At 52.3% G+C, this 26,244-nt stretch overlaps 1 protein-coding gene across 6 annotated transcripts in view; it reads left to right on the top strand.

Moving 5' to 3' along the window:
• The first annotated feature begins 1,178 nt into the window (after positions 1-1,178).
• Positions 1,179-26,244, top strand: part of KCNN1 (potassium calcium-activated channel subfamily N member 1) — a 48,578-nt gene continuing 23,512 nt past the window's right edge. For 4 of the 6 annotated variants that reach the window (XR_005554423.1, XR_005554424.1, XM_039324347.1 and 1 more), the window contains exons 1-2: positions 1,179-1,247; positions 20,091-20,223. Coding sequence is in view for 4 of the 6 variants with exons in the window: in XM_039324347.1 (XP_039180281.1) it covers positions 20,206-20,223 (18 nt within the window). In the remaining 2 variants the exon portion in view is untranslated. Of the gene's footprint in view, positions 1,248-2,304; positions 2,612-2,769; positions 3,319-20,090; positions 20,224-26,244 lie in introns of those variants that run through there. The other 2 variants (XM_039324346.1, XM_039324345.1) reach the window with 2 other exon arrangements.

Genomic DNA, 26,244 nt, shown 5'->3' with positions numbered 1-26,244 from the left:
CGGAGGGGGCCGCCCCGGAGAAGCGTTTGAAAGCGGGAGGCGGTGGCGCACGGGTCCTCGTGGCGCTCCCCTCGCGCCGCCGCTCTCGATGGGTCCCCGGGGGGTTCTGGGTGCAGCTCAAGGTGCCAAAACCCCCGCCCCACCCGGGTGCCATAGTTGGCCCCTCCCCCCGGCGTGGGTCCCCCGCGGTCCCCCTCCCTGGCGAGGAACAGGGCTTCCCCTGGCCAGCCGGGCTTCGGGATGTGTTCGCTTTTAGTGATGGCGGGGAACCATTTTCTCCCGATTAAAGTTCAAGTTTTCGCTTCATGGAGCATCGTGGAAGAGAGGAAGGAAGGAGGGAAGGAAAAGAGAAGGAAGGAGGGAGGGAAGCGGGGCTGCTTCCTTCTCCGTTCGGTTTCACGAAAAGAGCCAGCCGGGACTTTTGGCCGCGCCCAGCGCGCCTTCTGCGCTCCCCTCGGTGGGCGGGCGGGCGGCCGGCCCGGGCTGGGGGTGGCGTAGAATCCGGCTCGCTGGTTTTGCGGGGAGGGGGGGAGCGCCGCCTGCCCGCCTCCGTTCAGCGGGGAGCGAAGGGCTCGGCTCGGCTCGGCTCGTCCGCTTCGCCCTCGCGCACCGCGGCTCTTGCGGCGCCGTCCGCGCTTTGCCCTCCGCCTTGCGTGGCGGCTCCCGCGGCTCCTTCCCCGCGAGGCGGGCCACGCGCGGCCTCTCGCCCCGTTGCCCGGGCCGCCCCTCCGGGGGGCTCTTGGGGGACGGGCGCCTCGGCCCCCCACCGCTCGCTGGCCCGGAGCTGCCGGCCGCCCGGAGCCCCCTCGTTCCGCGCACCGGATGGCGACTCCCGCTGCCCGCCCCAAAGGAGACCCCGCCGGCCGCTCCCCAGCTGGGCGGTCCTCCCCGCAGCTGCCCGGCCGGTTGGCTGGTTGCTGGGGCGGAGGGGCTTCCCCGGCGCTGCCGCTGCGGCTCCGAGGGCGGGAGGGGTGCTCGGGGAAAGCCCGCCCCCGCCCCTCCCTCCCTCTGCGTCCTGGCTGGCGGGAAGGCGACCCGCCCGCCGCCCCCCCGGATGGCGACGAGGTCCCGGGGGGCGCCCAGGCAGGGGAGGTCCGGAGCCCCTCCCCGAGGCGGCGGCGGGGCTTCCTCTCCGGCGGGGCGGGATCCCGGCTGCCGGGCGCGGCGGGGCTTTTGTTCCCGGCTGGCGGGCGGCGCGGGGGCGATCGGCGGCGCTGGAGCCTCGCGGCGGACCGAGGGCGGACGAGGTATTTGCGCGGGGCGGGCGGCGCGGGCATCTTGGGCGCCGGCAGAAGCAACTGCGCCCGCGTCCCCCCCGGGCAGCCCGCTCGGTCCTCGGCGGGTCCGGCCGCGGCGTCCCCGCCGGCTCTGCTCTTGACCGCGGCGACGCCGGCTTTTGTCCCCGGGCGACTTCGGGGCTGCCGGCCGGGACGCCCGCTGGTCTGCGCGGCTACCGGTCGGAGGTCGCCTCCCGACTCCCCCCCCCCGAAAGCTGTCGCGGGCTGTGGCGGAGGGGCCGGTGGGCAACTGGCGGGGGCGGTGCGGGCGTCGCGTTTGCCGAAGTTGGCGCCGCCAGTAAGCAGCCCGAAGGCTGAGAACGGGAGCCTTTTCGGGGGGGCCGCTCAGAGCCCCCCGCTCAGCATTCACTCGTCACTGCCTCTCCCGCAGCCACCGCCCCGGGGACTCGTGTGGGGGGGGCAGGAAATGTGAACCGCAACACCGTTCCCCCCCCCCGACTGGCTATGTTCCAGTGGGTCAGTGTGCAGAGAGGCTGGGGCGGAGTAGGGGGGGGGGAAGGCCTTTGGTGGTGGGCTCTGTTCAGCCGCATCGCTTCTGCTGCGGCTGTGTGAGTTGGCAGCCCCTTGCCAGGGTGGTCTGGTTCTCAGTTGTGTAATGTAATAGTTTGCTCCTTGTGGATTCACTTGATCCCAACATCCCCTCAAGGAAAAAGCGTGGAATATCATCTCATATACAGTAAGAAAAAAAGAATCTCCAGGAGGAGCTAAAAATCCTTTTTAAAAATCCTTGTCGTTGTGGAGAGAAGGGTGGCGTATAAATTTAATAAATAAATAAACATTATTTCCCCGTGCCTGCTGGGGCAGTCTGGGCCTTGAGGTCCACAGGCCTTAACGTTGCCAATCTTGGACACTCCCTGCTCTTAACGGCTGCGGCTAATTTTGAGGGGGGGAAACTCATTTATCCCTGGCTTAGGCACCACTAACCAGGTTTAAATTTCTTGTGCAGGGAATGACACCCCGGGCAAAGAGAAACCCCCTTCCCCACAGGGGTCAGCACAGGTTCATTAGCACAGATCAGCAATGCCAGTTTGCACACCCCTGTGCTGGGGCGGGGTTGCTGGGTGTCCTCTGGGTAGGGCGTCTCCCCACCACGCAGGCAGGCGAGAGAGGGAAAGAGAGAGGAAGACGTCTCTTAGGTCTGTCCTGCCCCGGGTGGCGTAAAAGACCTCGTCCCCCCTCAATGGGCAGATGCCCAGGCCTTACTGGCTCTCCTAAAGCTCTGACGGGGGGGGGGCTCTGTGTCCGTGGCACCACCACGTCCGTGCCAGTTGTGGCTTCCTTGGGTGCAGAAGCAGGAGATGGAGGGATCAGAGGTAGGAGGGGGTCGCTGGCCCCGAGGAGGGTCTGGCTTTTTGTATCTCCTGTGTAGAAGCAGCAACTGTGGCAGGCAGATGGAGGACGAAGGGGGTGTCTTCTCCCGAAGTCTGGCGCTGCAAAAGAGGGGGGGATCTCTTAACCCCTGAAATCTGGGCCACGGCTGGTCCCAGGGAGCTCAGACTGCGCTGGAGGCTTCCTGGGAAGGAGGCGGGGGGGGGCTTGTTCGGTCACGGGAAGCCCCGGCGCAGCTGGAAGAGAGCGAGCGAGCGGCCTTGAGTTGCCCTGGCCTCGCCCAGCCCAAGGCGGTTTCCATAGCGCCCACTTAGCCGAGCTGTCCCTCGTAATCATGAGGACTGGAAACCGAGGTTGAGGAGAGAAGCCATTGTTGGCCAGCTGTGTCACGCCCGACTCAGGTCCTTGCTGGAGCTCCTTGGATGAGAAACGGAACGTTTTGTTCCTCTTCCTGGAGGAAAAAACAGCCCAGCCGAGACGCCCCCGAGGAAGCCCAGGCTGAATGCGCCAGGCCTGAGCCAAGGCCGCCTTTCCCCGCCTGGCTGGCACCGGGGCAGCCCCGCCCGGCCCCCGGGGAGCTTGGCCTGGAGCTGGGAAAGGGGTGGGTGGGCTGGCTTCAGCAGCAGAGGAGACCCTCCCGCTCTCTTTCCAGCCGGAGACCACCCTTAGCGCCTCCCCCCCCCCCGCCGAGGTGAGTCTCTGCTTTGCGCTTTGAGGCGCCTTTAATCTCCCTGCGACAGGCAGCTGGGCGGCCGAGGGGGGCTGTTTTCGGCCAGTGTTTGCGTTTCCACAGGGACCCTGTCCAAGCAGGGCTGCAATAGCCCCCCCTCCCCGTTTCCTCTCCAGCCGCGTTTATTAATAGGTGTTCCTTTGTTTGGGGGCTGGCAGGTGGTGGCGGCGGTGACGGGAATCCCCACAGCCGCCCCTGGTGGGCGACGATAAGAAGGGGAGGAGGAGCAGGAGGGGGCAGAAGTGGGTGTGCTAGGAAACACCCTCGGGGGGGGGGTCTCCTTGGGGGTCTCCCCTGGCAAACTCCCATCTGGTAAATTTGCAAGATTCGTTTTTCTCCCCATGTACATGTCTATACCCGAACTAGACTGTGTTGTTTCTCTGTGTCATAGAATATATGTGCGCGTATGCAAAAAATTTTCGCCATATATCTGTAGTGTACATGGGAGGTGATGACCCTTTGAGAGCTGAATGCAATGAAATTTCATTTTAAAGTATTTCTATATTGCTATTTCTATTTTTTATATTTTTTTTCTATGAAAGGTTGATGGAATTGGGTATGTCTAGTTTAATGAAGAGAAAGATGAGGGGGGACAGGATAGCAGTGTTTCAGTATCTCAGGGGCTGCCCCAAAGAAGAGGGAGTCAAGCTATTCTCCAAAGCACCTGAAGGCAGGACAAGAAGCAACAGATGTAAAACTAACCAAGGAGAGAAGCAACCTAAAACTAAGGAGAAACTTCCAGACAGTTAGAACAATTAGCCAGTAGAACAACCTGCCTCCAAGAAGTGGTGAATGCTCCAACACTGGAAGTTTTTAAGAAGAAACTTGGACAGCCATTTGTCTGAAATGGTCTAGGGTTTCCTTGATGACCTCCAATGTCCCTTCCAACTTTATTATTACTATTGTTATTGTTATTGTTATTTCTATTTCCATTTCCATTCCATTAAGATTCAAAACTCTTTTGGCTTTCTGACTTTGAGCGATGGGCAACACGGGCCCCATCTGGGAATTGGGGCTGGGGTGGAGGGGTGTTGGGTACACCTCTGAGTCCCTTTGCGCCCCTGTGCTGCGTTCCTTGCTCAGGGGAAGCCAAAGGCCCCCCACGGAGGATGAAGGTCACCAGCCTTTGGACGGGGAAAAAGATTTAAAGCACCTGCCTTATGGGGAGCCTCAGTACGGGCCGTCCTCGGCTTAACAACCATTCGCTTAGGGACTCTGTGAAGTTACAACGGCGCTGAAAAAGAGAGACGTGCTTTTCACAGTTGCGACCCTGGCAGTCTCCTCAATGTCAGGTGATCAAAATTTGGAGGCTGGGCATCTGGCCTGGATTTATGACGGTCGTGGCGTCCCGGGGTCACGTGATTTCCCCCGTTTGTGACCTTCCCAGCCGGCGTCCGATAAGCAAAGCCAACAGGGGAAGCTGGATTCATTTAATGACTGCACGATTCATTTAATGGCTGCATGATTCCCTTAACAACCGTGGAGAGAAAAGAGGCAAACTGGGGCAAGACTCACTTAACAAATGTCTTGCTTAGCGGTAGAAATTTTGTGTTCGGCTGTGGCTGTGGGCCTAGGGCAGGGGTAGGCAACCTCGGGGTAGGGGTAGGCATAGCTGACTTAGGAATTCTGGGAATTGAAGTCCATGAGTCATAAAAGAACCGAGGTTGCCCACCCCTGGCCTAGAACTGTCTCTCTGCTTTTGTGGCTTTTCTCCTTCCTTTTGCCGATTCAATGAAAAAGGAAAGAAAGTGAAGGAGGCCACTAGTGCTTGACACACCCACAACACCCCCCCCCGAAAGTTATTTTGCATTTAAGACAGAGAGTCAGATCCAAAGGGTCTATTTTCAATGTATTTAAGGAATCCGTTCTTTTTCATGGTAACTTCTGGGGAACTCAGACATCCTTGCAAGTTATGCACCTTAATCCACAGGCAGGTGGGTGGATTTTATACAAAAAATCACTGAATCTCAAAATAACAAAATAATTAACAAAATTATTATTATTATTATTATAGAGTTGGAAGGGACCTTGGAGATCTTCTAGTGTTCCTGCAGGAGACCGTGTGGCATTCCAGACAAATTAATATAATAATAGATTCTTGATGTATTTTGCAAAGGTTTTGGATATAGTTCCCAGTGCCCCGATGACAATGGGTACCACTGTTATACATTTCATCCATAATTGTGCAGTTTCGATGGCCAGGTCGCGATATTTCGTCATTTTTTCCAGTTCTTTTTCTTCGACTCTGGCATCTCCTGCTACAGCGATATCAATCAGCTGTACGCTTCGGTTCTCTACTGTGATATCCGGTGTATTGTGTTCCAAATGGCGATCTGTCTGTATTCGAAAGTCCCACAAGATCTTCACCCTCTCATTCTCAACAACTTTTTCCACCCTATGTTCCCACGACTTTTCGGACACAGGCAAGTCGTATTTTTTACACAATGCCCAGTGGATTAGTTTAGCAACTCGGTCATGTATGGATTATTATTATTATTATTACTACTACTACTACTACTACTACTACTACTCCTATCAGGGCTTTTTTTCTTATAGAATGCCCAGAATGGAGTTCCGGCACCTTTTTTGGATGGAACCTTGTAGGGTAGGCAAAGTGGGTTGTATGACGTGTGTGAGTTCTGGCACCTTTTTTTTTTTTTTTTTAGAAAGAAAGCACTGATTATTATTATCATTAGTCAACCCTGAAAACAATTCAGCTGAAGCCAATTTCCCTTCGTTTTCAGTTGCCACAGAATTGGGAGGGGGGATGAGTGTTTTATCTTAGACATAACAATAGAGTGTTCTGTAGAAACCAAGGTCATTGCTAACTGCATTTTGGCAGGCTGTAGTTTCCATTAGAAAACCTGTGCAAGTAGTTAATTGGGGAGTGTGATTAATAACAATACTGGGGTGGGAAGTTTAATTCTGTAATTGTAACCTTTGGGTGGGGGGTGTTTCAGTTTTGGGTTTACTTTTGAACGTGCCGATATTATGTAGCTAAATATGTTCTCTAAGGAAATTCTTTTTGCTTTGGAGTTCTTTTTTTGAGTCTCATTTTTCGGAACCATTTATTATTATTATGGATCATCGCACAGTCAGCCAGATGTTCAGACTGGATTTGGCATTTTGTCTACCTATCGAGTCCTTACCAAGGACCTGGGATAGGCGGATGTGGATGTTTGATGGTATTACAGGTATCGTCGCAGGATGGAAGCAGTTCCTAGCAAGGCCGTCTTTTGCAATTGACTAATAGCGAATTTGTCAATGCCAATGGTGTTCAAGTGGTGCTCCAGTTGTTTTGGGATTGCACCCAAGGAGCCTATTACTATTGGTACTACCCTTGCTTGCTTTTGCCACAGTCTTTCTATTTCTATTTGTAGGTCTTTGTATTTTGTTATCTTCTCCAGTTCTTTCTCGTCTATTCTGCTGTCTCCAGGCACTGCCACGTCCACTATCCAGACTTTTTTGTCTTTCTTATCGACAATTGTTAAGTCTGGGGTGTTATGTTGCAGGTGCTTGTCTGTTTGAATTCTGAAGTCCCAGAGCAGTTTAATTTTATCATTTTCTATGACTTTCTCTATTTTATGATCCCACCAGTTTTTGCTTACAGGCAAATGATATTTTTTGCAGATCTTCCAATGCACCATTGTTGCTACTTTGTCATGCCGCTGCTTGTAGTCAGTCTGTGCAATCTTCTTGCAACAGCTTACCAGGTGGTCCACTGTTTCTTCAGCTTCTTTGCATAGGCGGCATTTACTGTCTGTTGCTGTCTTCTCAATTTTGACTTTATATGCATTTGTCCTTAAGGCTTGGTCTTGTGCAGCCAGAATTAGTCCCTCGGTCTCTTTCTTCAATTTTCCTGCTCTTAGGGGAGGGGAATAAAGCCCAAGCTCCATTTGGTGTTAAAATTCAAACTTTTCATGCAAGGAACGAAGTGTAGATTTATTATTATTATTATTATTATGGATCATCGCACAGTCAGCCAGATGTTCAGACTGGATTTGGCATTTTGTCTACCTATCGAGTCCTTACCCAGGACCTGGGATAGGCAGATGTGGATGTTTGATGGTATTACAGATATCGTCGCAGGATGGAAGCAGTTCCTAGTAAGGCCGCCTTTTGCAATTGACTAATAGCGAATTTGTCAATGCCAATGGTGTTCAAGTGGTGCTCCAGTTGTTTTGGGATTGCACCCAAGGAGCCTATGACTATTGGTACTACCCTTGCTTGCTTTTGCCACAGTCTTTCTATTTCTATTTGTAGGTCTTTGTATTTTGTTATCTTCTCCAGTTCTTTCTCGTCTATTCTGCTGTCTCCAGGCACTGCCACGTCCACTATCCAGACTTTTTTGTCTTTCTTATCGACAATTGTTAAGTCTGGGGTGTTATGTTGCAGGTGCTTGTCTGTTTGAATTCTGAAGTCCCAGAGCAGTTTAATTTTATCATTTTCCATGACTTTCTCTATTTTATGATCCCACCAGTTTTTGCTTACAGGCAAATGATATTTTTTGCAGGTCTTCCAATGCACCATTGTTGCTACTTTGTCATGCCGCTGCTTGTAATCAGTCTGTGCAATCTTCTTGCAATAGCTTACCAAGTGGTCTACTGTTTCTTCAGCTTCTTTGCATTATTATTATTATCGATCATCGCACAGTCAGCCAGATGTTCAGACTGGATTTGGCATTTTGTCTACCTATCGAGTCCTTACCCAGGACCTGGGATAGGCAGATGTGGATGTTTGATGGCATTACAGATATCGGCGCAGGATGGAAGCAGTTCCTAGTAAGGCTGCCTTTTGCAATTGACTAATAGTGAATTTGTCAATGCCAATGGTGTTCAAGTGGTGCTCCAGTTGTTTTGGGATTGCACCCAAGGCGCCTATGACTATTGGTACTACCCTTGCTTGCTTTTGCCACAGTCTTTCTATTTCTATTTGTAGGTCTTTGTATTCTGTTATCTTCTCCAGTTCTTTCTCTTCTATTCTGCTATCTCCAGGCACTGCCACGTCCACTATCCAGACTTTTTTGTCTTTCTTATCGACAATTGTTAAGTCTGGGGTGTTATGTTGCAGGTGCTTGTCTGTTTGAATTCTGAAGTCCAGAGCAGTTTAATTTTATCATTTTCTATGACTTTCTCTATTTTATGATCCCACCAGTTTTTGTTTACAGGCAAATGATATTTTTTGCAGATCTTCCAATGCACCATTGTTGCTACTTTGTCATGCCGCTGCTTGTAATCAGTTTGTGCAATCTTCTTGCAACAGCTTACAAGTGGTCCACTGTTTCTTCAGCTTCTTTGCATAGGCGGCACTTACTGTCTGTTGCTGTCTTCTCAATTTTGACTTTGTATGCATTTGTCCTTAAGGCTTGGTCTTGTGCAGCCAGAATTAGTCCCTCGGTCTCTTTCTTCAATTTTCCTGCTCTTAGCCATTGCCAGGTTTTATTATTATCTGCTTTCCCAGCTATTTTTTCATGTATTGGCCATGTAGTGCTTTGTCTTCCCATGCCTCTATTCTGTTCTTCATTTGGTCTTTCTTGTAGGCCAGTTTGGTCTCTCCAGTAGTCAGTAAGCCTTCCTGATATACTAATTTCAGTGCATCTTCATCATTGTTCTTCAGATATTCTTTCAAAGCCATTTTTTCTTCTTCAACCATCTGATGTATTTGTAGCATTCCACGCCCACCTATTTGCCTTGGTAGATAAAGTCTGTCAATGTCACTGCGTGGATGAAGGGCATGATTCATTGTCATTATTTTTCTGGTCTTCCTAACCATTGCTTTTAGTTCTGCTTGAGTCCAGTCCACTATTCCAGCTGTGTACCTAATGACTGGAATTGCCCAAGTGTTGATTGCCTTTATGGTATTTCCTCCATTGAGTTTGGACTTTAAGATCTTCTTCACTCTCTTGATGTATTCACCTCTAATCTTTTTCTTGACTTCAGGGTGCTTGATGTTGTCAGCTTGAAGGATACCCAAGTATTTGTAGTACTCTTCCTCATCCAGACTCTTAATGTTATTTTCGTGGGGCATCTTGATTCCTTCAGTTTTCATTATTTTTCCTTGTTTGATAGTAAGTGTGGCACATTTGTCCAAGACAAACTCCATTAAAATATCTTGGCTATATATACGGACAGTGTTGAGCAGCGATTCTATTTCAGATGATGTTTTTCCATACAGCTTCAGATCATCCATATAAAGGAGGTGGGATAGTCTGGCAGATGTTTTTGATGTGTGATAGCCATGTCCTGAGTTATTCAGTATTGTTGACAGAGGAAACAGTGCAATAACAAATAGTAATGGTGATAATGAATCTCCTTGAAATATTCCTCTCTTGATATTAACCTCTCCCAGCCTCTCACAATTGATCTGCAACTGTGTTTTCCATTGTGCCATCGATCTTTGCACAAATTTTCTGATGTTTCTACTGACTCCTGTTATTTCTAGGCACTTTATTATCCAATCATGTGGCAGAGAGTCAAATGCCTTTTTGTAGTCATTCCATGCCACATTCAGGTTGGTCTTCCTTCTCTTGCAGTTTCTCCAGATCATTTTGTCTATTAGGAGTTATCTTTTTTGTCTTTCTTATCGACAATTGTTAAGTCTGGGGTGTTATGTTGCAGGTGCTTGTCTGTTTGAATTCTGAAGTCCCAGAGCAATTTAATTTTATCATTTTCCATGACTTTCTCTATTTTATGATCCCACCAGTTTTTGCTTACAGGCAAATGATATTTTTTGCAGGTCTTCCAATGCACCATTGTTGCTACTTTGTCATGCCGCTGCTTGTAATCAGTCTGTGCAATCTTCTTGCAATAGCTTACCAAGTGGTCTACTGTTTCTTCAGCTTCTTTGCATTATATATTATTTTATTATTATTATTATTATTATTATTATTATTATTATTATTACTATTATTATTATGTATAGGGTCTCCTGCCTGAGCAGGGGGTTGGACTAGAAGACCTCTAAGGTCCCTTCCAACCCTATTAGAATGCTCGCTCACCAAGAGATCAATGGGCAAAGCAGCGCCTTATCCCCCCCTGCGCTTGTGCCTCCTTCTGACTCACTCAGGTCTTCCCCTGGGAGAGGGGAGTTACTTTTTTGGCTTCCCAGCCAGAGGGAGGTGACCTTCCTGGCGCTGGCCTTGGCAGGGGCCTCTAATGACTAATCTCTGTCTGGTTCTCAGCTGTGAACAGTTGAGCCGGCCTGTCTGTCAAGTGTCCTCTTTGGCCCAGCCCTTGTGCGGTTCCTCCCCATGCCCTGCGTGAGACAGGGGGCTTGCAGGGGCAGCCAAGGCTCCAACAGGGGCAGCCAGGACCGCTGGGCGTCCCCTGCAGCAGGGGGTTGGGCTAGAAGACCTCCAAGATCCCTTCCAACTCTCCTCTCATTCTGTTATTCTCCAGCCCAGGGCCAGGTGGTGAAAGGGGCTCCCTGGCCCAAGGTGACCACCGTCTTCAGACCTGCAGGAAAGGCTCCAAGCTGCCCCGAGGCTGCCCCAGGGGCTTAATCTGCCTTTGGAAGAGCCAGGAAGGCCCCTCTCTGTGGCCTCTCCTGGGCTGTTCACGGGCAGAGTCCTTCAAACTGTTGACACCAGAGGGTGGAACAAAGGGATGGCAAAGCAGGAAATGTGTGTTTGTATGTTTGTGCGCACGTATGCACATACACTCATGAACTCCCCTTGAATGCCCTCTCTGCTTGCGCCTTCGACTGCTGCAGAAGCAGGCGTTCACACACAGCTGGTGGGTCCCTTCTCTGAAACCTACCTGAACCTCAGTAGAATAGAGCTGGAAGGGACCTTGGAGGTCATCTAGTCCAGGGCTTTTCAACCTTTTCACCCATTATACCATTTTTAGGATATGGCAACATCTGAGGACCACCAGTCACCTAGCAAGGTGTCAAAAACTTGATGACCCCCCCTCCCAAAAGGAAAAAAGTGATAAAGTACAGGTAGTCCTCGACTTACAACAGTTCGCTTAGTGACTGTTCGAAGTTACAATGGCACTGAAAAAAGTGCCCCCCAAGCCACAGCCGAGCAAGACACCTGCCCACCCAGTGGCACTCTTCCTCCTGTCCGAGGCTTTCATTGTTGTGAGCATTTCTGTTGAGGATTGGCAGCGGGGGTGGGGTGGGGGGTGTTTGGTTTTTATTCCCCCCCCCCCCGTCTACTGGGTGGTTGCAGCAGGTTTTGGTCACTTCACATGACCTGGGACACTGTGACCGTCATAAATATGAATCAGTTGCCAAGCATCTGAATGTAAATCACAAGACCCTGGAGAGGCTGCAACATTCCAGCTGATCGGTGCTTCTTCTGGGCTCAGCAGAAGCGCCAGGATCAGTGCTGAGCTCCAGCTGGAGCCTGGCGCTGATCCTGGCGGTTCCCCTGAGCCCTGACAGCCCTGCAGCTCCAGCCGTCTCTCGCTCAGGCTAGTGCGGTGCTGCCACCGGTTCAGCCCATTCCCCTCCCTCCCCGCTACCACTTTTCTAGGATGCTCGCGTACCACCTGCCAGGTGCCAATGGACCACAGGTGGTACCGGTACCACTGGTTGAAAAGCCCTGATCTAGTCCAGCCCTCCTCCCCCCCTTCAAGCAGGAGGACCTCTGTACCATCTCAGACAAGTGACTGTCTGGCCTCTTCTCAAAAACCTCCAGTGACGGAGCGCCCACGATTTCTGGAGGCAGAGGTTGCCCCCCTCTTCTTGGTGGTGGCCCCACAAATGTTGGGATGCTGCTATCCTATCATCCTTCCTCCTTCTCTTCATTAGGCCAGACTAGATGATTAGATTAGGAGGTACATATTTCAGGGTTAAACTGGGGAGGGAGGGAGGGGCTGTCCTTGACGCTCTTGGAGCTGGGCTATTTTCTTGCAGATGTTGCACTGTCAAAGTAGCACTGATGATGTTGCTACATTTGTAGGGAAACAACCAAGCTCAAAGAGGACCCCCCCCCCTTTCCCCAACTAAGCTTGTGCCGTCATCTTTATTACTGCAAGAGGATCGGCAGCATGCATACCTCTTCCAAGGCCCCCTCCCCCGCCATGCAGATGTGCCTCGGAGGAGGAGAGCACATCTTTCTCCTTCTGTCCTAGCCACTTTTGACAGAGGCATGATTGACAGCGTCTTAACAAACTGCATCACTGTCTGGTTTGGTGGCAGCAGAGCCTCAGATGGAAAGTCTACGCAGAGGGTGGTGAGGACAGCCGGGAAGATCATAGGAAGCCAGCTGCCTCCTGGTATTTAGGATGCTGCTTCTAAGCGCTCATGTGCGCTCAAAGCATTGCTAGAGACCCCACACCCCCACTTCACAGTCTGTTCCTGTTGCTCCCCTCTGGGAGGAGGCTTCGAAGTATTTATAGCAGGACTACCCAGTTCTGTAATAGCTTTGTTCCCTCGGCCCTCCGTCTGGTAACCCCGCAAGGTTCCTTTTTCTTGCCACGCACTTGTATGCATAACTAGACTGTGTTGTTTCTCTGTGTCATATAATGTATGTAGGCATAGGCATAACTCTATTTATTTATTTATTTTTGTCATATTTATGTAGTGTATATAGGAGGTGGTGACCCTTTGAGAGGCGTATGCAATGAAATTTCATTTTAATGTATGCCAATTAGTGTACATTCAAAGTGACAATAAAGTTAGTATCCTATCCTATCCTATCCTATCTACTCTAGCTATATACTCTATACTGTTCTATTCTATTCTATTCCATTCCATTCCATTCCATTCCATTGCATATTTTCTTTTCTATTCTATTCCATTCCATTTCATTCCATATTTTCTATTCTATTCTATTCTATTCCATTCCATTCCACTCCATTCCACTGCATTCCATTCCATATTTTCTATTCTATACTATTCTATTCTATTCTGTTCTATCTACTCTGTTCTGTTCTATTCTGTTCTGTTCTATCTACTCTACTCTATATTCTGTTCTATATACTCTACTCTATCTACTCTACTCTGTTTTATTCTGTTCTGTTCCGTTCTGTTCTGTCCTGTTCTATCTACTCTATCTATATATTTTGTTCTGTTCTGTTCTATCTACTCTACTCTACTCTACTCTACTCTATGCAACCCCTGTTGAGTAAAAGTCCTCCCAGCCTTGATAGGACCCCCCACCCTGAGATTCTGCCCTGAACCCCCAGACAGGGAAGGGTCCGATAGGCAGCCCGGGAGATGACCAGGCGCCCCGGGCAGGGCAAGGCATCCGCCCCAGTCCTGAGCTTCCTCTCTCTGCTTCTCTGTGCCTGGCCCGTCAGTGGTGCCCCCAGTGCAGTACTCATGCAGTCCTCCATTTACAACAATTCATTTCATGACCATTCGAAGTTACGAGGGCAGTGACAAAAAGAGACTTATGACTGTTTTTCACCCTTATGACGTCACGGCATCCCCGTGGTCACGTGATCAGAATTTGGACGCTTGGCAGCTGACTCCTATTTATGACGGTCGCGGTGTCCCCCCCGGGTCACATGATCCCCTTTTGCAACCATTTGACCAGCAAAGTCCACGGGGGAAGCCGGATCCAGTTAACAACTGTGTCACTAAACAACTGTAGTGATTATTTAACAACTATAATAATAATAAAGTTGGAAGGGACCTTGGAGGTCATCTAGTCCAACCCCCTGCTCAGGCAGGAAACCCTATACCATTTCAGACAAATGGCTGTCCTCCAGGGTTGGAGCATTCACAGCTTCTGGAGGCAAGGAGTTCCACTGGCTAATTGTTCTAACTGTGGTGAGAAAGGTCATCCAATGGGGCAAAATCCACTTAAGAACTGTCTTGCACAGCTGTGATTGTAAGTTGTGGGTCTGCCTGTACCAGATTGCCTCACGTCCCCACCTGAAGGACGCCTGCCGTTCGTTCTCTGGCACGTTGTCCTGAGGTTTCGCACTGCCCAGATTTTGCGGTGACAATAATATTCGTACCGCAGGAGCTTTAAGCTCCTGATCTGAGGTTCTCTGCCAAAGCAGCCGCGCTGGTGCCACTCCAAAACCAATAACCGCAGACCGCGTGTATTGAACCCTTATTTCCTTCTGCCAAGTCTCCTTGGCTGCCGTTCTGCTCCCAGCAGAGTTGGCAGTTTTGCCCAAGGAGGATTCGCTCTGCCTGCAAAAGCAGATTGAGGTAGCTTTAAAGTCATCACCCAGCTTGCCAGCTTTGTTTTTTTTCATCCGTTGGAATTGCAAGAGAGATTTAAACCACTTTGGAAAGGGTTCTGCTAGCTTCTGTCGCCTATCCCGTTCCGGGCGTGTGGAGTGGGATCTGTCTCAGCTGTGGCATTTCCCTGTGGCCCTGATTCTCCTTTGATGTGCTTGTGAGTCCTTGTGTTGCCTTCAAAGGCGATTGATTCTACAGCATTCATGCCTTGTGCAGCTCAGTCCCACTAGCAAAGATCTCTTCTCCTTTGTGCATTTCTGACACTGTGCACCAGTGATTCTCACAGTTTGAAAATGTGTGGACTTTAACTCCCAGAATTCCCCAGCCAGCTATGCTTGATTATTGGTTTTGGAGTCGCACCATTGTGGCTGCTTGGTAAAGAATCACAGACCAGGAGCTTAAAGCTGTTGAGACACTCACTACGCTGGCTGGGGAATCCTGGGAGCTGAAGTCCTAAGTCTTCAAACTGCCAAGATTGAGAAACAAGTTATCTCCAAAATGCTGCTCAGGTTCAGAATATGCTGTCATACATGCAACAGAAGCCTCTGTGTAATTGCATTTGTAAGATTGTACCATGCAGATCGGATGGGTGCCTGTTTCATTTTCATTATCCCGTTCTTTATATACAGTATGCACTGCTGCGCTCTTTTTAAACTAATAGTTTAAAATGGTTTACACCAATAGTTTACACCTAGGCAGGAAAAAGTACAAGTACAGATTAGGCGAGACGTGTCTCAAAAACCGTAACTGTGAGAGGGACCTTGGAGTCCTAGTGGACGATCCCTTAAACACAAGCCAGCTGTGTGCGGCGGCAGCCAAAAAAGCCAACACAATCCTGGGTTGCATGAACAGAGGCATTGAATAAAAATCACGTGAAGTCTTAGTACTGCTTTATAAAGGCTTAGTAAGGCTACACCTGGAATGCTGCATCCATTTTGGGTCACCGCATTACAAAAAAAAGATGATGATGATGATGATGATAATAAAGTTGGAAGGGACCTTGGAGGTCATCTAGTCCAACCCCCTGCTCAGGCAGGAAACCCTATACCATTTCGGACAAATGGCTCTCCAGTCTCTTCTTAAAAACTTCCAGTGTTGGAGCATCCACCGCTTCTGGAGGCAGGTAGTTCCACTGGTTAATTGTTCTCACTGTCAGGAAGTTTCTCTAGATTGCTTCTCTCTTTGATGAGTTTCCACCCGTTGCTTCTTGTCCTGCCTTCAGGCGCTTTGGAGAATAGCTTGACTCCCTCTTCTTTGGGGCAGCCCCTGAGATATTGAAATACTGCTCTCCTGTCCCCCCTCGTCCTTCTCTTCATTAAACTAGACATCCCCAATTCCAGCAACCGTTCCTTATATGCTTTAGCCTCCAGTCCCCTCATCATCTTTGTTGCTCTTCTCTGTACTCTTTCTAGAGTCTCAACATCTTTTTTACATCATGGTGACCAAAATTGGATGCCGTATTCCAAGGGTGGCCTTACCAAGGCATTGAAGAGTGGTATTAATACTTCACGTGATCTTGATTCTGTCCCTCTATTAATCGATGTTGAGGCTTTGGAAAAAGTGCAAAGAAGAGCAACTAAGATGATGAAAGACCTGGAGACTAAAACATATGAAGAACGGCTGCAGGATTTGGGACTGCCCAGTCTAGAGAAAAGAAGGACCAGGGGGGACGAGATAGCAGTCTTCCAGTATTTGTGGGGCTGCCACAAGGTGCAGGGAGTCAATTTATTTTCCAAAGCACCTGAAGGCAGGACAAGAAACAATGGATGGACACTGATGAAGGAGAGAAGCAACCTGAATTAAGGAGAAGTTTCCTGACAACAACTTGATAGGTATTATTATTATCTATTTGGCCTACTATTTTTTTTAATGTACTGGCCATGTAATGCTTTGTCTTCCCACTAGTCAAATATCCTGCCTGAGCAGGGGGCTGGAGTAGAAGACCCCCAAGCTCTGTTCTGAGCTGAATTGGCTAGGTTGCGCAAACAACTTGCTAGGGCAGTGTTTCTCAACCTTGACAATTTTAAGGTATGTGGACTTCAACTCCCAGAATTCCACAGCCAGCAATGCTGGCTGTGGAATTCTGGGAGTTGAAGTCCACATGCCTTAAAATTCTCAAGGTTGAGAAACACTGTGCTAGGGACTCTTTCTGTGTTTCCCACCGGCTTGTAGTTACTGCAGATTCCTCCTTTTATATATGAAAACATGATAACAGGGTTCCAGTATCTCAGGGGCTGCCCCAAAGAAGAGGGAGTCAAGCTATCCTCCAAGGCGCCTGCAGGCAGGACAAGAAGCAACGGATGGAAACTCATCAAGGAGAGAAGCAACCTGGAACTAAGGAGAAACTTCCTGACTGTTCGAACAATTAACCAGTGGAACTACCTGCCTCCAGAAGCAGTAAATGCTCCAACCACGCCCACCCTATGGGCCACACCCATCCGGCATCCGACAATGCATAAGTGGGTTTTGGGTTGCAGTTTGGGCACTCGGTCTCTAAAAGGTTCGCCATCACTGAACTAGTACATTTCTAATTGTACCAAACTCAACAAAAACTTCATTGTTACATTTATCAGTGCATTTTTAGCTTATACATATCTTAATAGGCCTTCATAGACAGTCCATATCCTGTTATTAATTTCTAGCTAATATTTAGTTTTTAGTTCCTGTCCTTTCTGACCTCCTTAGCGCCCTTTCTCTCCTTCTTCCAGGGAGGAGGTGGGGCCGCAGACCCTGTTTTATATGCTGCCCCTCTTCGGTCTCCCCCACTGATCAAACCAAAGATGCAAAGACTCCAGCCGGCTTTTCTTCTGCAGGAAGTAACTCTCTCTGTGTGTGTGTGTCAGTGTAAGCAATGGATGGAAACTCATCAAGGAGAGAAGCAACCTGGAACTAAGGAGAAACTTCCTGACAGTCAGAACAATTAACCAGTGGAACTACCTGCCTCCAGAAGCGGTGAATGCGCCAACACTGGAAGTTTTTAAGAAGAGACTGGACAGCCATTTGTCTCAAATGGTCTCTAGGGCAGGGCTTTTCAATCTTTTCACCCATTGTACCACTTTTAGGATATGACAATATCCGAGTACCACCAGTCGCCTAGCAAAGTATCAAAAACCTGATTTATTTATTTTATGAGACTTATATACCGCTTTAAGTGCGAGCACTCTCTAAGCAGTGTACACCAGTAAGCAATGTATATATATATTTACATTGCCCCCAACAATCTGGGTCCTGATGACCAAAAAAAAAAAAAAAAAAGAGGAAAAAAGTGGTGAAGTACAGGTAGTCCTCGACTTACAACAGTTCGCTTAGTGACTGTTCGAAGTTACAATGGCACTGAAAAAGTCCCCCCAAGGCACAGCCGAGCAAGACACCTGCCTGCCCATCCGGCGGCGCTCTTCCTCCTATCTGAGGTTTTCATTGTTGTGAGCATTTCTGTTGAGGATTGGCAGCGGAGGTGGGGTGGGGGATTGTTTGGTTTTTATTCCCCCCCCTCCCGTCTGCTGGGTGGTTGCAGCAGGTTTTGGTCACTTCACATGACCCTGGGACACTGTGACCATCATAAATATGAATCAATTGCCAAGCATCTGAATGTAACTCACAAGACCCTGGAGAGGCTGCAACATTCCAGCTGATCGGCGCTTCTTCTGGGCTCAGCAAAAGTGCCAGGATCAGCCCTGAGCTGATCCTGGAGCCTGGTGCTGATCCTGGCGGTTCCGCTGAGCCCTGACAGTCCTGCAGCTCCAGCCGTCTCTCGCTCAGGCTTGTGCGGTGCTGCCACTGGTTCAGCTCATTCCCTTCCCCCACTACCACTTTTCTAGGATGGTCACGTACCACCTGCCAGGTGCCAATGGACCACAGGTGGTACCCGTACCACTGGTTGAAAAACCCTGCTCTAGAGTTTCCTGCCTGAGCAGGGGTTGGACTAACAGAATAAGAGAATTACAAAATTGGAAGGGACCTTGGAGATCTTCTAGTCCAACCCCCTGCTCAAGCAGAAGACCCAATACCATTTCAGATAGGTGGCTGTCCAATCTCTTCTTAAAAACCTCCAGCAATCAAGCACCCACAACTTCTTGTGGGATTCGTTGTCTAGTTGAAATGAAAATCACAAGCCAAAACTTCTAAGAGAAAGCAATGGTGATTTAGTTGTACCCCTTTGCAAAGGGGGCGCTCCTTGTGCATGCAAGCACACAGTGGACACACCTTAAATCAGGGGTCTTCAAACTTGGCCCTTTTATGACTTGTGGACTTCAACTCCCAGAATTCCTCCCTCCTCTTCTTCATTGGCTTAGCAATCATGCTGTAACCAGTCGTCACAACCTATCCAAAGCTCCTAAAGTGAATACATTATCTTCACTCCTGATTACTTCTCCCATTCCTCTAATTTTATCACCCTGGCCCTTATTTACAAATTATCTTTTATGGTTGTTAGTTCCTATCGTATCAGTAGATTCTGGTTAGGATGTAGCAGAGACCTTTTCTCCACAGGCTAGCATGGCCTCTCACAGTTCTGTAAAAAAAATAAACTCTTTTTCCCACATTCTGAAGGCAACCTTGTTCCACTGGTTGATTGTCCTCACTGTCAGGAAATTCCTCCTTAGTTCTAGGTTGCTTCTCTCCTTGATCAGTTTCCATCCGTTGCTTCTTGTCCTGCCTTCAGGAGCTTTGGAGAACAACTTGACTCACTCTTCTTTGAGGCAGCCCCTGAGATATTGTCCCCCTTCGTCCTTCTCTTCATTAAACTAAACATACTCAATTCCAGCAACCGTTCCTTATATGTTTTAGCCTCCAGTCCCCTAATCATCTTTGTTGCTCTTCTCTGCACTCTTTCTAGAGTCTCAACATCTTTTTTACATCATGGTGACTAAAACTGGATGCAGTATTCCAAGTGTGGCCTTACCAAGGCCTTGTAAAGTGGTATTAACACTTCACGTGATCTTGATTCTATCCCTCTGTCAATGCAGCCTAGCACTGTGTTGGCCTTTTTGGCAGCTGCAGCACATGGCTGGCTCACATTTAAGGGATTGTCCACTAGGACTCCGAGGTCCCTCTCGCAGTTGCTACTATTGAGCAAGGTGCCCCCTATATCAGGGGTAGGCAACCTTGGCTCTTTTATGACTCATGGACTTCAACTCCCAGAATTCCTGAGCCAGCATAGCTGGCTCAGGAATTCTAGGAGTTGAAGTCCATGAGTCATAAAAGAGCTAAGGTTGCCTACCCCTGCCCTATACTATACCTGTACGTTTGGTTTTTCTTGCCTAAATGTAGAATCTCGCTTTTTTCACCACTAGAAGACCTGCAAGGACCCTTCTAACTCTTTTATTCTGTTACTTCTATTTTTCAACAGGCTTTGGCCATGAAAGGGAGGGGGGGGGGAGATCCTTGTCACTTCTGGTTCTGTGTTGCAGACGATGCCTTGAAACACATCACTACGATGATGTGCCTGATTGCAGTTTGTGGCAATTGAGGGGGGTGGAGGGGGCTGCATTTCCCTGACCTTCCTCTCTTCCTTCTGAGCCCCCTGACTTTTGGTGACTGACCGGTGCTGTCTTCTCTCCCACCCCCTCCTCCTTCTTCCCTTCCAGGTGGACGCCGAAGCCAATGGCTACCTGAACCAAGGAAGGCAGAGAGCTTGCTCGGCCTCTCTCCACGGTGGGCCAAGCGTAGGTCGAGGCGTTGAGCCCCTACAGACCGGCCCCTATGACTGGAGTTGAGCAGGTAAGCCCCACAACGCCCCTCCAGAGCCAGAGGGAGGAAACGGCCAGGGCTTCAGCTAGGAAGCAGCTGCAAAGGGCCTGGAGAGGCCATCCGGTGGTTTGGCTGCTCTTAGAAAGTGGTTTTGTTTTTAAAAAATATATGTGGAGACTCCCAGTCATCCAGGTCAGCTATGCCAAAGATGCTTTTTCACGAGGCAAGTGGACTTTCTTATGTTTCTTTGAAAACGTTTTGCTTCTCATCCCAAGAAGTTTTTGCAGCTCAGCTCCTGAGTCAGAGCTGGCGAAGCTTCTGGGATGAGAAGGGAAACATCTTCAAAGAAAAACATCGTGAAAACGTATCTTTGGGATTTTTTAAAAAAACTTTCAGCTGGGATTGAGTCCTTCTGCCTCTCAAGGGCTTTGCTTTCCTGCTCTCCCTCTGGAACACGAAGGGCCAGCTGGGCATCTTCGGTGGGGCATCCTCCAAAGGGTGATTCCTTCCTCCCTCTGCCCTCCCTTCGCCAGGCTAAACCTGCCCCCTCCTTTGGGACAGGGGTGGGCACGGCCGCCCCCGCTCCCCATTCCTGGAATTCTCCTGTGGGGACCGAGAGCATTTTTGGTGGCAAAACCTCCGCTAAGTTGCTCTCCTGCCGCTATGCGGTTTATTTAGTTTTTTAAAACATTGTGGTGGGCATGGCGGACGGCCACATGCCAGCCCGTAGGAATGCCTTTGCTTCTGAAGAATGCTCCGGCGTGTTTAGAAATTGTCTTGTTAAAATAACATGGGAGGGTGGAGGGCTTTGCTTAGACTGGCATTCAGAAGTGTTATTTTTTTTTTATTAGCTTGTTTTTTTGTGGGGTGTGTGCCTACCAAAAGTGACACCCTGGGTTTGTTTGAGGTTAAGAGTTAAATGTTGTTTTTTTGCCACTAAGATCGTCGGTTTTGTTTGTGCTTCCTTGGGAATTACTTTAAGCCACTACTGTTTGCTTTCGGTGAAATTCATGTAAATACGGAAATAGGGGTTCACTTCCAGTTCCTGGCCCCTGCTTCAATTTTTGGCACTGTTAGCTGTTGCTGAGTGTGGGGAGTCTGGAGGTTGAGGCAAAAAAGGATGAATTCTGTTTGTGGGACAAAGACCCCTGGGCTGAGGCTTTGGGGCAATCTTAGCTGGAGGGGCCCACCTGGGTTGACCCCAACCTCAAAAGGAGCAGAGGGGAACAACAGAGGGTGCCACCCGCACCCAGAGAGACATGCACAGGGGGGTCTCCAAGGAGCAGCGGGGTGGGGGAGGGAGGAGCCCTGCATTCAGCCTCAGGGAAGGCCAAGCAGTGGGGCAAGGAAGCCCCACCATGGGGCAAAGTTGGAAGGAATCAGAACAGATCCCAGTGGATCCCTCCCCAGGGAGAAAGAGCTTTAAAAGGGTTTGGAAAACCTAAATGACAGACATCTTGACCTGCTCCAAAGGGAAGTCGGGACCGCTGCTCCAGTCACTCCAGATGGGTGTCTCCCCCCCCCCGCCATGGTTGGGCTCCGCACCTCACAAGGGATACAGAGAGCGAGGGGGGGGTGAAAAGCAGACAAAGGGAGGGGAAGGGCATAGGGAGGGTGGCATCAGGGGCATCTGGGTGGGGGAAGCTCTGCTACCTCCCTCCACCCCCCCCACCAGAATGGGAGGGGAGCCCCCCAAACCCAAGCTGGGCAGGGCAGTTCAGGCCGGCCGAAGGGGCAGGTGGGCGGGCAAAGCCTCGTGTGCTGCGGGAGTCTCCGGAGTCTTTCTCGTTCCTGCAAGAGGCTCCCCGGGACAAGCGGTTCCTCTGGTTTCCCAGGGGGTCGTTAGTGGGAAGGCAAAGCCCAGCCCCGAAGCCCCCCCCGCCAAGGGAGAAGAACAGCTGTCAAGGGGGGGGGTCGTGGAGGCATCTCTGCCCCAACTGCCCCCCTCCGGGCAGGGCCCCCAAAGCAGCCCCCCCGCCCACGGCCTCCTGCCCACGGGGGCAGCCGAGGGGGCCTCGCCGCTCCCCCCTTGGCCCCGCAAGAAGGCCGGGCGCGCCCCCCGACTGGCAGAGCCCGGAGAGCCGCCGGCTTCGCGGGACTGGCCTGGCGGGCGGGCGGGGGGGGCTGCGGCGGGCGCGGGTCCGGTTGCGGGCGGGCGGGCGGGGGGGCGGGGCTGCGGAGGGAGGGAGGGAAGGAGGCGGGGTCCCGCCCGCCCATCCCCGCCGCTCCCGCCGACCGCACCGGACTCCCCCCGCGGCCCCTGCGGAGAGTCGGGCCGGCCGGCCGGGCGGGGCAGACGAGGCCGGGGATGCCGTGGCGATCGCCCGCCGTGGCCCTCCTCCCGCCGCCGCCGCCGCTGCCCGCGCGTCCCCGCGCCCGCAGCGCCCAGCCCGCCGCGCCGGACCAGCCGCTCGCCGCCCGCCCGCGGCCCCGGCCCGGCCCGCCCCGGCCCTCGCCCGGCCAGCTGGTCTACCTGTCGCTGCAGGTGCTCTGCGGCGGGCCCCTCCCGCTCGGCTGCCCCCCCGCCAGCTGGCCCCCCGCCCGCCGCCCCCCCGGCCCGCCTCCCCCGCCGCCGCCCCGCTGCGCCCAGCAGGTGAGTCGGAGCCGCCGGCGAGGGGGAGGGGGGAGGGGCGGGGGAGCCCGGGGGGGCTGTCCCGGTTGGCCCGGCGCTTCTCGGACCCCCCGCCCGGCCGGCCGGCCGCCCGCTGGCTCTGCCCTTGGACGGGCTGGGGCGGCCCCGGCAGCCGCAGAGCCCCCGGACGGCGCGGGGCTGCGGGGGGGGGCTGCGCCGTCCGGACCTTGGAGGACAAGGCGGGAGCCGCTGGGCCGCCCCCCGCCCCTCCCTCCCTCGGCCAGCGCCTCCGGGCCCCGTGGTAGACTGCCCTGGGCCGAGGAGGCTCCCCGGCTGAGTTGGCCGATGAGAACATCCCGGGAGCCCCAAACGCGGATCGAGGAGGCTTGGCGCCCCCTGAAGGGGCCCATCCCGTTCGCCCCCAATAGATGATCGATGGCTGCTGGGTGTGGAAGCTTTGTGTGGCCCCCTGAGCCCACCTCCCCAGGCCTGGTCCCCCTCTGTTTCCCTGCCCGACTGGCTGGATGCCCTCCGGAGGTCCCATGGTTGGGGGGGGGTGCTGCTGCTGCTGCTGAGGCAGCCATTTGTCCCCAGCTACCAGCGTGCAGGTGCTGAGCCCTGAGCCAGCATGGAGAGCGGGCCTGTTTCCCTTGAGTGCTGGGAGTGAATTCTGCTGCTGGGGAGTTCGGGATCCCCTTGAACGTGGCAATCCAGGACCCTTGCCCTGGCTGGCCGGGTTTTTATTCATTGAGACCCCCGGCTGGAAAAGTGAGGGAGGGTGACCCTCTTCTCTCGCTTCAGAATCCCCTGCCCCCCCCATGCCTGATGGCAACTTCTGCCCTGGGGATGGGTCGGCTCTGGGGGGGCTGCATTTTGAGCATTTTGCCGGAAGGATCCTTGAGTTGAGTTGTGCCAGAGCTTGGGTATTGCAGTGTTTTTTGGGGGGGGGGCTGTTGCAGTTGGAGGGAACAGCTTTCCCCCAGCCAGGACCCCTAGGTGCAATGAGTTATGACCCCATCATCCCCAGCCGTTGTCATAGCTCTGGATGGTGGGAGCTGTAGTCCCCCCCCTTTGGGTGTTGCTAACCAGCGCCTCGCCAAAGAGGGCTTCTTCCCTCTTGCCCCCAAATTGGCAGTTGAGGTTTGCCTCTTCAGAGCACCCCTCCCCCGGTCTGGGTTGCAAGCAAGCCAGTTGCCCCAGAGGCCCCGGGCGGGGGGGGGGCTCCCTGCACCCTGCTGGAACGGACCCCAGACCCAGAAGGAAGAGCAGCGGGAGAGCCGGACCCTCTGCCCAGCACAGGCCCAGCTGCTTGTCTCTCTCCTTCGCCCTGCTTTGCCCAGGTTCCGGGGGTGGTGGTGTATAGGGGGGGGAGGCAGGGCTGGGACCGAAATCCAGGCCGCTGGGCAGAGGAGCATCTGGCTGCAAGAGAGGCCTTGAGGCCTCTGTGGCACATTTTTGGAAGTGGTCATCTTCCCTGGCTTGGCGGACTACGATGTCCAGCATTCCCAGCCATCGTGGTCTGTTGAAAGCCGGTTGAGGCCAGTGGTGGTTTTCTGGGGTGTCCAGAGTGAACTGCCCCCTTTCACAGCCCTGGCCAAGAGGGAGGTGCCCAGGGTTGCCCCTGGGATGGGTGGGTGGGGTTCAGATCCCCCCCTTTGCCCCAAACAGGCTGCCTTGTCCTCACCGGCGCTGCCCCCCCGCCAGGATGCCCCGGGAGCCCCCCTCTGAGGGGAGGGGGAACCCTTTTTGATTGGCTACCTGGCTGGTCAATTCTCCCCCTCTGCACGCCCCCTCCTTAAGGTAAGGAAGGCCTTTGTCCTTGGGGGGGGGAGAGCCTGCACTCCCAATTTCCTCTACCCCATCAGTGCCCCCTTCTTTGGCCCAGCGATCCCCAGTGGACCCTCCTCACAACCTTTACCAGCAGCCAGGTGGGGTGGGAGGCCCAGGCAGGCTCTCCCCTTCTCTTCCCCCCCCCCCGCCAGCTCCGGCACTGTGGAGGGAAAGGTGGGAAGTTTGGGGAGTTGTGTATATGGGGCCCACTTGGGCAAGGGGGCATCCCCAGCCCCCTCCCCACCTTCTTTCCTAGGCACCCCTTCCTTTTCTTCTGGGCTGCTCTTCCGTTCCAGCGACTGGTGCAGATTGGGGGCTGGCACAGGCTGAAGGCCTAGGTCAGGGGTAGGCCGCCTTGGCTCTTTTATGACTGGTGGACTTCAACTCCCAGAATTCCTGAGCCAGCCATGCTGAGGGGAAAGGGAGAGGTTTCCAAGCTGAGCCAGGCTGGCTCAGGAATTCTGGGAGCTGAAGTCCACGAGTCATGAGGGGGCCATAGTTCCCCCATGCTGGCTGAGGAATTCTGGGAGTTGAAGTCCAGGAGTCACGAAGGGGCCATAGTTTCCCCCATGCTGGCTGAGGAATTCTGGGAGTTGAAGTCCACGAGTCATAAAAGAGCCCAGGATGCCTACCCCTGACCTAGCTGGATGCCCAGGTGCCCAGACTAGGCTCCCCTCCCACTGCTGCTCCCCTCCCATGGCACTGGATCACCTGGCAGGACCTTTGCTGGTGCGGGGGAGGGTCTCCTCTCCCCTTTCCTGCACCAGTACCCTTGAGAAGCATCCGGCAATAACAGAATAATAGGCTTGGAAGGGACTTTGGAGGTCTTCTAGTCCAACCCCCTGCTCAAACAGAAGACCGTTTCAGACAATGGTCCAGGAAGATCCCTGGCTGAATGTGGCTCTGCCCGGAGGGCCATACTTTTCCACCAACCAGACAGCAGCACTGCTTTAGCTTTCTACTTCCTTCCTTCCTTCCTTCCTTCCTTCCTTCCTTCCTTCCTTCCTTCCTTCCTTCCTTCCTTCCTTCCTTCCTTCCTTCCTTCCCTCCCTCCCTCCCTCCCTCCCTCCCTCTCCTTCCTTCCTTCCTTCCTCCTTCCTCCCTCCTCTCCTTCCTTCCTTCCTTCCTTCCTTCCTTCCTTCCTTCCTTCCTTCCTTCCTTCCTTCCTTCCTTCCTTCCTTCCTTCCTTCCTCCCTCTCCTTCCTTCCTTCCTTCCTTCCTATTTATTTATATTCATTCATTGGTCACCCATCTAGTGGGGACACGTATATGCAGATTCTCAGATGGACCCCCCCAATTCACAGGCCTATAAGAAGGGGAGGGGGCAGAGCACACCAGGTGGGCAAGGTTGGTGCCCAGACCAGGCAAAGAAGGCAAAGAGGCCATACCAGAAATGGCTGCAGGAGCAAAATCTCCTCTGTCTGACTCTCCTCCCCCCCTTATACTCCTGTGACTGAGGGAGGGGTCTTTTCTGGGAAGGTTTTCCAAACCTCCCCCATCTCCTTCAAGGTCATCCCCTGGGAGGGCGGAGGAGGGGTGGGGCAATTGTGGGGAGCCTTAATCTGCCTCCTGGTTGGGGGCTCCTGATGGCAGAAGGAGCTGTGTCGGCGCAGAGGTTTGAAGGCAGCACTGCAGGCTAACCCACAGCT

The sequence above is a fragment of the Crotalus tigris genome, unplaced genomic scaffold (genome assembly GCF_016545835.1).
Source record: "Crotalus tigris isolate CLP2741 ecotype Arizona unplaced genomic scaffold, ASM1654583v1 scf7180000024298.760630, whole genome shotgun sequence".
Classification (NCBI taxonomy): Eukaryota; Metazoa; Chordata; class Lepidosauria; order Squamata; family Viperidae; genus Crotalus; species Crotalus tigris.
Note: the sequence above shows the minus strand (reverse complement) of the source record. Positions and strands in the feature narration are given on the sequence as shown.